Below are 10,815 nucleotides of genomic sequence, written 5' to 3'. Positions count from 1 at the left end.
ACAATAGAAATAAACAACAATTAGGCACAATCTAGTACATAGGCTCTTATATGTACTAAAAAATCACTAATACAAGAATGTGTTGTTTACAGCACACCCATGGTAATTTTTATGAACTAACATGAAGAAAGTTGTGATTATGGGCCATGGCAATCAAGGTGATTTTGATGTAATTCAAAAGCAAGAATCATAATAATATGTGAATATGCCAATCACGGTAGTTTCAATGTAATTCCAAATGACAAAAACATTGTCAGTTATGTAGTTATTCAAGAGGCAATACAAAGGATCCATCACATCATATCATGCTTGGTGCAATCAACAACAAATCCATAACACAACACATGTTAAAACACCTTCTCGAGTTCCATTATGAAATTTGAAAGGTAATTTAATTTGATTTGCTGGATTTGGTGATGCTTTGGGCGTATTGTTACATAGGATGCCCAATGTACATGCATTGGGCTTTGCCTTTACTCAAAAGACCTACGGTGATGATGCACAACAAATTAACAAATACCTCACATCTTGCCTTTGAAATCATGATATGTTATCATGGTATATGAATGGGGAATTAACATCTTGCCTTTGAAATCATGATATGTTATCATGGTATATGAATGGGGAATTAACGAGACAACTCTACATTATCCTCACCTTTAGATTAAATCCCAACTTCCCAATAATAAGGAATAGCAAATTGCAATTTCGAAACTGAAAAATGTGTTTTGAGGCTATGACCCAAGACACCCGAATGTGGGCACAACCTTGATGTTGCAAAGCACAAAATTTAGGGCTACATCTATCATATATTTGTAAAGATCGAATCGCACAATAATTCATGAAGGTAATCGATTCCACAAATGCACAAGGAGTTATAAACCAATAGCCAATGTAATATAGCGAGGGAGAGGTTGAGGTTGTGCTTAGCATGTAATATGTCTCGTGGGAATTCGCCAATCCTCGCATTGTCATCAGAGGGAGAGGTTGAGGTTGTGCTTAGCATGTAATATGTCTCGTGGGAATTCGCCAATCCTCGCATTGTCATCAAAGTAACCGAGATTAGATGTCACCGAGTCTAAGGGTGGCACGATGTCACCATTACGTATAAATATCATTAGATGACATGTCCCTCTTCATAAAATGAAGAAACTAGATGTAGCGATTTGTGTGATTGTGGTAAGTCCACTAGGACAGACAGATTGGGCACTCCCATTGGCTCCATAAATGGACATAATACTGGGATGGCCGCCAATCACAAACTATGACACGAGACATCGATCTGAGCATGAGAAACACGAGCGGCTCCTGGTGTGAACGAGGTCTACTCCAAGGATTTACTCCTATGTATGTGTGTATATGTATGTGTGTGGTGTATATGTGTATATGTGTATGTATGTGTGTATGTGTATGTGTGTGTATGTGCATGTGCATGTGCATGTGTATGTGTATGTGTATGTATATTGGGACTGCATGCATGATGCATGATGCATGCGCATGATGGATGGATAGATGGGTCATCATTAAGTTCCTCAAGATTTTCAAAACAGAGGACTCTCATTCCTTTTACTTCTTTGTTTCTTCTCTCTCTCTCTGTCTCTCTCGCTCTGGTCTGGTCATGCAGTGAGCGAATATGAATGAATTTGTGTGGTCATGGTGTCTTGTCTCGACTCTCTCTACTCGCTCTGATGGTCTGTTTATAATGTTAGCGTACATTCTCCAATGTACCAGCTAAAAAGAAGGGTTTTAGGGCTTAGGGTTTAGCGTACATTCTACATTCTAATGGTAGTAGTGGTAGTAATAGTAGCAAGAGAAGCTGAGAAGAGTTTTTTTTTTCCATGGGTGTGTGAAGGAGGAGTACTACTGCTACTCTCATTCTGATGAGTTGAGAGGGAGGCCTGAGAAATCAATCAAAAACACTACCCTACATACAACAACACATTGACAGGCCAGGCAGAAAGACAGGTATATATTATATATATATATGTATATATGTATGTACAGTTATAGATAGATAGATAGATAGACATGCAGTAGAGCCATAGATAGACAATATAATGGACTGAATGAATATATACTGTATATACATACATACATATACGTATATACTATGTATCTATACACAGAGCTCTGAGACCAGAAACTTTCACGAGTATCCATAAGATAGACAGACAGAGACGGAGACAGAGAGACAGAGACAGAGAGATCAGGAATGCAGCAGCAGCTTCTGATAAGGAAAAGGAAAGGATGTGTCTAGAAGGTAGAGAGAGAGATAGGGGGGGGTATATATTTGTAATTTGTGTAGAATCTCTGTCTCTGTCTCTTCTGCCTGCCTGTCACGCACGTGTGATCTAAACCCTAGACTGCTGTGTGTGTGTGTGTGTGTGTGTGGTGTTGGCACGTGCGGAGGCGGAGGCGGCGCTCCTCCATCCCCCACCTCTCTCTATAATTACTATACTTTCAGCCCAAGCGTGCACGACATATATACATATGTACATATATGTATGTATGTACGTACACAAATACATGTATAAAATACGTATACGTATACCACCTGTATGCATACATATATACATACATACATGTAGCCTTACTTACTTACATATATAATATAGATAATATAAATATGTATGTATACACACACACACTCACACACGTCCGCGCGCTGGACTGTCGTCCTCTTTTGCTGCTAATCACCTTTGCTAATTACTTTGATTAGCTGATAAACACGTTCCATTCCTCCTCTCTAACTACTCATTCATCATCCCCAACGCGCTTCTTAATCACAGCTGCGCTCATGTGCTATGATTAATCTGAACCCCCCCCCCCCCCCCCCCCCCTTTTCTTTCTAATTGAAATAATTATACACATTTCGTCCAATCGCTGATTTAGTAAACCAGTCCAAAACCACCCATTTTAACGCACTGATCCAAAACCACCCACTCCTCATTTCACTAACTCCCGCTCATCCAGACACACTAATCCAATTTCTAAGTTTAACACACTAATCCTAGCCATCATTCATGATTATATACCCATCGCTATTTTGACAGCTTAATCCGAAACCACCCTTTGCTAATTTAACATACTTAAATCTACAACCGCCTACTGCTAATCAGCACATTACCCCAAATAATCCGTTGCTAATTTAACGCATTCATCCAAACCATCCTTAGCTAATTTGATACACATTCATCATCCAAATTATTAGCCCCAAGTTTCCATTGTAATTCCCTTTCTGAGTATAATTCAGTGGATACTAATCCATCTTTACATACATTCGTACATACGTGCATACATACGCTTCAGCTCAGCTGTGTAATTCTTCATCGCCAAATTTGTTCATTAGAAATCCATCACAAAATGGAGCCATAATTAGCACCGATCCCGCCTCTCTTTCAAATGTACATGTATAGCCTCAATCGGTATATGTATATTCGGAGCTGTGGTAATTGGCGATGATCGTTCGCATGAAAATTGGAACTACAAATTGATTCATGACCAATTTATATGGACTCCATAACTAACAGTCACGAGCATAACTGGTCAAGGTTTCCATCACTGTCACAAAATCAGTATCAGTATGCTAATGGGGGAGAATTTAATGTGCTGAGCTCTGCAGAGATTGTGAAAGACAAAGAAGAAGAAGAAGACGAAGACGAAGAAGAAGAAGAAGAAGAAGAAGCGGACAAGGTAGAGGAAAGTGGTGATGAAGAAGATACAATGTCAGGCTATGGAGACCACGGATATATTCATATTAAGAATCACGAAGAAAAGAGGAGCAATGTGTTGATGCAACATGGATCTTTCACTGCACAGATGTTAGAGATAGCATCGATGAATCCTGATTATGAAATCGAACGAAGAAACAGTGCTCATCATCATCATAATCATCAATATCATCCAATTAATCATCATAATCATCATCATCGTAACAATATGGCTGGTCGTGATTGCCTGAACGACATATCAGAATCTAGTGCCCGCATGAAAGGTAGACCCTCCAGAAAAATAATTACGGTTTACCAGGTGCATTCGCAGGATCAATTCTTTAATTTTCATGCTCAGTGCTAGAAGCTTTTTGGTCAAAACGTTCTCTTTATGTCTCTGTGACTACTAGGGTTTGCAGAAGCGTTGCATAAGAGTACATCTGCTAGTTTTAACCTAGTATGCTTGCAAATAATAGTCAGTAAAGGAAGACTTATTGTCGATCATATGCCAATTATAAGGACTAATTACGTTTCCATAACTAAGGTGTGGATAATTGGGATTGTGGAATATATCTACTAGCTCTCTTTCTTGCTAAGCAATATGGAGAAATAAACTTTGATAACTCAGATAATTTGCAGAATATGTTTTACTTTCTTTCTTCTTCCTACGGTTCAGGGAAAGACAAATTCCATAACTTAGGGTTTATGTCCATTGCTGCAGAACAAAGACAACCTTCTTCATTCCTATGATTCTAGGAGCGATGAGCTAGAATGTTTGTCTTTGGGGGTACCTTTCTTGCTTACTAGGGTCAAGAAAACATAAGCGTCCATTTAACGGAAGTTTTTCATTGTATTTAACTACTTATATATATATATATATATATATACAATTTAAATTAGTCACATGCTGAGAAGAAGTCAAGCTTCGATAGTCTAGTTAATGGTGCGATGCGTTGATTTCTACAGGATAATGGTCGAAAGAATGATGATAAGCTTCCCTAACTAGCGTTTCCAGATATTACATTGTACTAATATCTAATGATATTTTCTTTCTTCTTAAGATTCAACGGAAAAGACAGCTGAATCAAATGAATATTAGCCTAATCACAATCTCCCAAGAAGCTCGTGTGACTTGTTTAATTTCTCCCTTTGTTGCCTGTATTATATCGATTAGGAAGATTTTATATTGCTATTTTTGGACTGTGAATTAGAGTTCCAAAAATGTCTTGTGATAAAATATTCAAGAAAAGTTTAAATTAATAGGTAATTGATTTGCGTTGTAGATGGATTCATGCTCCTCTTCAAAGAGAAAACAAAAAACAAATCTAATTCATGGTACTGATTTTTGTTTCCATGTCTTGAAATTGTTGAATTGCGCTGATACCATCGTGGATTTAAACTAATAATGTAGATTGGCAATTCAAGGCACTTGATCCGTTTGGAAGCACAGCTAGTACTACATCTTCTGCTCCTCAAGCCTACAATTATATTAGCAGCGACACGGTGGCCAAATATTACTCCCATAGTGAGGATGCCATAGCCATTGAAATGAGACCGTCGCCCGGCCATAGGTTAAGCAATGGCCCTATTCTGGAGAATTTCCTTGAGATCCCTGCAACTACAAGCTTTGGGGAGGAGCGATATAGCACCACTGAAGAATTAATTCGTACCTTCCAGCAAGAGAGAACCGTTTCTTTACATGAGACTTCAAGTACAAATACTACTAGCATACAACCTTATGTAATTCCCCCATCCTTTCATGCAACCCCAACCTATATTACCACCATTCCATCACATCAGTTTGATCATCAGGAAGGTGGGTTACGCGCAGACATTCATGATCAAGACCGGAAGGCCTTCCATGGAAATATGCATAGGCCATTAAGATTCCCCTCGAATGTTATTCATAATGGTTTTCAAGAGGCCATGCTCATGAGTTATCCATTCAATTTGCCACAAAATGCTACCAGCCATCTGCAGTCTAGCCATGGATTTATTAATGGTAGGGATGGAGAAGAGAACAATGTCTTGGGGGATACGGCACTACGTTTCAGTCCATCAGATAGTATGGCAAGTGATAGGCATGGTAATCTCGCTGGCCAAACATGTGATCTGAACTCATTTCCTCTGAGAGACCACTCATTACAGTGGATGAATACGCTGATGTCTAGGGCAGATACTGAGAATTGGAAGGATACTGATGCTTCTTCTCATTTATTCAAGAGCCCTCCGATGCCCAGAATCATTGAGGAATACTCGTTACAGACAGGTCACTCCAATGCATTAACTGATGGTAATGACGATATAAGTGTGGCTAATGAACACTCTATGATGAGCAGTGGAGCCAGAATTGAAAAGATTGGCCTTTCAAGAGACTGCGCAATGGAATCATCAAGTGGCATAGTTAACAGTAGCACTGAATGCTCATTGCACTTCACTCAGGCATCGGGCAATATTTCCCCAATGAGCCAGTACATTAATACTGGTAATCATATATCGCAATCATCTCATGTGAAGCCAATGGCAAATATTGGTACTGATGTTGCTATACAATCATGGGTTATGGAATCTAAAGGATTTGCGTTAGCTACCAATCCTCACGAATCGAACACTAGTTCTCCTCTGGATCCGCCGATGCCTGTTAGGCTGTCAAGAAGCTCAGCGCCATTGAAACCTTGCGGTCATGCAGTAGTAGCTTCTGTTGAAAATTCCCCTCTAGACGATGCTACCATTGCCCATCTGGCCTCCAAGAAAAAAGCCTCCCCAAAATCCCACAGTGAAAAGCAGACATCTTGTAAAGCCATATCCAATTCATTTGGCCAGCGGACCTCCCAATATAGAGGTGTAACAAGGTATATACTTTCTGTCTTTGGGCTCTCACTACAAGTACAAAGTTTTCAATACGAATGGAATGCAGGTTTTATCTAAGACTCAAACGCATGTTTTCCTTATGACAGGCACCGATGGACGGGGAGATATGAAGCTCACCTATGGGATAATAGCTGTAAAATTGAAGGTCAAACAAGGAAGGGAAGACAAGGTTGGGTTGATTTGATTATCATCACTTAATTGTAACCTACTGAATTTCGGATATGGATTTCTTAACTTCATTCTTGTCTTTGGAATTGACATGTCATCTGGTGGAAAATGGCATTGTTTGCCAGTCTATTTAGGTATGGTACGTTCTTGTACTCTATCATTTGTTGCAATAGCTGACAGTTTAACTGATTTAGTAGTTGTTTCAGGTGGTTACGATAAAGAAGACAAAGCAGCAAGGGCATATGATCTAGCAGCTCTCAAGTTTTGGGGTCCTTCAAGCCATATAAACTTTCCGGTGATTCTCCACAGACCTTTCCCTTTTCCTACTATATTGTCTTCTATCATCTATTATTTGCTAAATGTCCCATGCCTTCGGTAATCATTATGGCTTAGATTTAGTTTATCTTGAAAATGGAAATTTTATCAATGGCTATCAATTTAAAGTTACAATAACCCAGATTTTATTTTATGGTGATCTTAGATGTGGAAATATTTTTATCAAATTAATGTGTTTGCAGCTCAGTACATATGAAAATGAATTGGAGGAGATGAAAAAAATGACCAGACTAGAATTCGTCGCATCCTTGAGGAGGTACTGGATGCGAAATTTGCTATTCTTTCCAGATTCTAGCCTATGAAAAATGGAGCTTTTCTAACATGTAGCCATGGTCTACAGGAAAAGCACTGGATTTTCTCGTGGAGCCTCAATATATCGAGGGGTAACAAGGTATGACTGTAATTTGCATGCTGGAGGCTCTGATTTGTGGCAATGAGTGCATATATAAATACATAAGATTATGTTATGAAAATTTTGGATGCATAATAAGGGGGTTGATATTACGATTAATTCATATATGCAAGTATAAATGTAAGTCAAAATATATCCATTTATTCACTTAGGCATCATCAGCAAGGCAGATGGCAAGCTCGTATAGGACGAGTTGCAGGAAGCAAGGATCTGTATTTGGGTACTTATAGTAAGTTTTTCGCTGCTAAATACGTATTTTTTTTTAAATGATGGTGTGTAACCCTTCTTTGCATAGTTAATTGATGTGAATCATAAATGTTCTTGATAAAAAAAGGTACTCAAGAAGAAGCTGCAGAAGCCTATGATATTGCTGCAATTAAGTTTAGGGGCCCAAACACCGTCACTAACTTTGATATAAGTAAATATGATGTGAAGAATATTTGCTGTAACAGCTCCTTTCCTGGGGAGTTGGTCCGAAGAAAAGTGAGGAAAAACGGGTGTCAGATCGAGGCTGAAATCAGTTGTTTGCCCATAGGAACAGATGATTATACACCAGAATGGACTTTTGATGATGATGGGCCATGTCTTGATCGAGCATTAACTATAAAGCAAAATAAAGAAAGATTTCCTGAAACTGCGATGTATGGTAAGGCATCAAGCTTGACTGCATCTACATGTGGAAGCTTCACTGCCAATGAGCTTCATGATGCAGGTGTCGTTAAATTAGAGAAAATCACTACCGAATGTACTATTTCGAGCATTGGGTCACGTACAGTACAATATACTTGTGAAGGTTCTATTTCACAAGGTACTTTAGAGGAAGCAAGGCCACCTAAAAAGACAAAATTAATCTCCATGTTACCTGATGGAAACGAGAGTTTTACACATAATGGGCTAGAGAAGCAATTAAGCAACACATCAAATGGATTCTCTGAAGAGACGATATCAAAGGTTAATGAAGCATCCAAACAGGATGATGAAAATGGACAGACTCGTAAATCAGATGATGGACCGTTGTGTATGATGCCTGCCATTACTGAGTCTAAAGTTAATGATGATATTAATAATGATGCTCCACTTATACAAAAACTAATTAAAGTACAAGAAGGTCATGGTTCCTCCCCATCTGCCTTGAGAACTGATATAATTGATAGTGGGTCATTACCACAACTAAACGAACAGAAGCCACAAGACTCAAGTGGAGGAGATTCAGCAAAACACACATTAATTTTAGCTTCAGGACCAGAAGAAACAGAGTCATCTTGTACAGAAGGCCGACATGCCGACAGCCAGACTTGGGAGGCAAAACTGAGTGCTGGGAATGTGGAACTAGCTGCTGATCATGGTATGTTACCCCCCCAGGAAGAAATGAGGGGTTCATCATATGATAGTAGGTGTGATGACATGAAAAGGTCAGGCCACCATATTCACGGTGGTGTAATACTGCCTGAAGCTATTCTAAGTGATACACATGCTGAAAAACCTGAAGAGTTTACTGAGATTGACACAGGATTACCTCATACACATACTGAAAAACCTGAAGAGTTTACTGAGATTGACACAAGATTACCTCATACACATACTGAGAAGCCTGAAGAGTTTACTGAGATTGACACAGGATTACCTCATTTGGAAGTGGTCCTAAAAGGGGAAGTTACACCAGAGAAGTCAGAGCGTGATGGCAGTACAATGTTAGGGAAACCAACTAATAATGAGCTCAGCCAAATGGGTCTCATGATATATTGATTTGGATTCAACACATATATTTGAAAAAGTGTGAACCTTTGGACACACACACACACACACACACTTCTTGTGTACCAATTTTGAGCCCTCCGTGGCGATTGATCCTAACAATCCTAACAACTAACATGTATGTGTATATGTTGTGTGATATGTTGTAAGAAAGACATGACATGCTAATATGCAGATGTGAACGAGTTTACACATGTAGGTTTGCGCTCATAGTATACGTGTGTGCGCACCTATAAGTTATGTCCCAAAATCAGGATTAGATTCTGCCCCAGTCGGGACAGAATGAGAACACTACATTATGATATGCAAATTACACATTTTACTGAAATAGATCAATGCCGTTCACTCTGGAGGCATAGTTGATTTCTAACTTTCAATATCATGCCAATGTGTTCAAAACCAAAGTTCTGTTACCTTTGAAGCGAATGGTTTTTGGTATTGCGTGGATTTGGTTTAGGCTTTGAGCAAATGTGCCTTTAAGAGGTTCTATGTTGTCTTCTTGTGAACGACACGATGTTATAGATTTCTCCTTCAATATGTATGTACCCGCTTATATAATGCATATGTGGTCTTATGATCTACTGAGACAATTGTTAATTGTGCATATCCCAAATCCAAAGCTCAACAAAAGGCATAAATGTGATAATGATGGATAACGGAATGTACAAATGAGTATGTGCGTGAAATATTTAAGATTCCAAAAGGAGTAAATGCCTCACAAAGAAACATTTGATGTGTATTTTGACTTGCTTTAATAAGATGATGGGATGAAGCTGTTTGTGTGGCAATTTGAGAAGATCAATGCCAACTAAATTAAGTAAACGAGCATTATTGAACCATTGAATGAGCAGGTGAATTAGACCATTTGTATTCATAGTTTGAATTTGACAGAAATATCTAACACATCCAAATTGTGTGATGGTGGTAGCTTTTCTAGTTGGATGTGAAAAACAATATTCATTGATTGAACTGAACAAAACTAGTTTGAAGGAATAAATTTGAACAAGTATGCATATGGTGATGTAAAAGAAACAAATATTGGTTGATTGTAACTAATGAGAACTAGTACCATGAAACCAATCTAGTGAGTACATATATGGGTTTGTGTAGATTTAAGAAAAGGTAAATTTTGACCAATTGCAAGCTTTGATAAACCAATTTCAAACAAATGTCAACCAACCTCTTTGATTTTTCATAGAAATAGATATAGTAGCCTAATTAATGATTGTTTTGTTGGAATGGGTGTTCTCCTCACATTGGGGTTTCTTACTAGAAATACATTGCACTACAAAAAAACAAATATTTATGGAAACTAGAATCATGGAACCGAATGGATTATAGTAAATACAATACATTATTACCTAACTATAAAAATGTGATATGATCTCATGAGTACACATTGTTATCAAGAAGTTAGGAGGCAAAACATGCTCCCAAAGTTTTAGCTTCGACAAAAGTTTGTCATATACAATGTAGAACGGAAATGCTTTTGCATTTTTCTTCATACCCCCAATTGATCGTGAGTTTACATTATTTTCCCAATTGCCCTTGATTGATGAGAAG

General features: G+C 38.4%; 1 protein-coding gene across 1 annotated transcript; it reads left to right on the top strand.

Annotated features, from left to right (window-relative positions):
* Nucleotides 1-3,264: 3,264 nt before the first annotated feature.
* Nucleotides 3,265-9,598, top strand: LOC147852960 (uncharacterized). Its single transcript, XM_087333205.1, has 9 exons — nt 3,265-3,994; nt 5,122-6,562; nt 6,668-6,750; nt 6,947-7,044; nt 7,268-7,341; nt 7,426-7,476; nt 7,650-7,726; nt 7,832-9,013; nt 9,122-9,598. The coding sequence occupies exons 1-9, from the start codon at nt 3,511-3,513 to the stop codon at nt 9,241-9,243; spliced, it is 3,612 nt and encodes a 1,203-aa protein (XP_087189331.1). The 5' UTR covers nt 3,265-3,510; the 3' UTR covers nt 9,244-9,598.
* The last annotated feature ends 1,217 nt before the right edge of the window (nt 9,599-10,815 follow it).

Source organism: Azolla caroliniana, unplaced genomic scaffold (assembly GCF_043228905.1).
Source record: "Azolla caroliniana isolate FFs.n. ecotype wild unplaced genomic scaffold, voAzoCaro1.0.p SCAF_17, whole genome shotgun sequence".
Classification (NCBI taxonomy): Eukaryota; Viridiplantae; Streptophyta; class Polypodiopsida; order Salviniales; family Salviniaceae; genus Azolla; species Azolla caroliniana.
Note: the sequence above shows the minus strand (reverse complement) of the source record. Positions and strands in the feature narration are given on the sequence as shown.

What these genes read in the sequence shown, in the direction of transcription:
- LOC147852960 (XM_087333205.1), top strand. Translation starts at nt 3,511, where the DNA reads ATGGACTCCATAACTAACAGTCACGAGCATAACTGGTCAAGGTTTCCA. An exon ending in ATCTAGTGCCCGCATGAAAG is followed by an intron (nt 3,995 to 5,121) that starts GTAGACCCTCCA and finishes CTAATAATGTAG; the next exon opens with ATTGGCAATTCAAGGCACTT. An exon ending in CAATATAGAGGTGTAACAAG is followed by an intron (nt 6,563 to 6,667) that starts GTATATACTTTC and finishes TCCTTATGACAG; the next exon opens with GCACCGATGGACGGGGAGAT.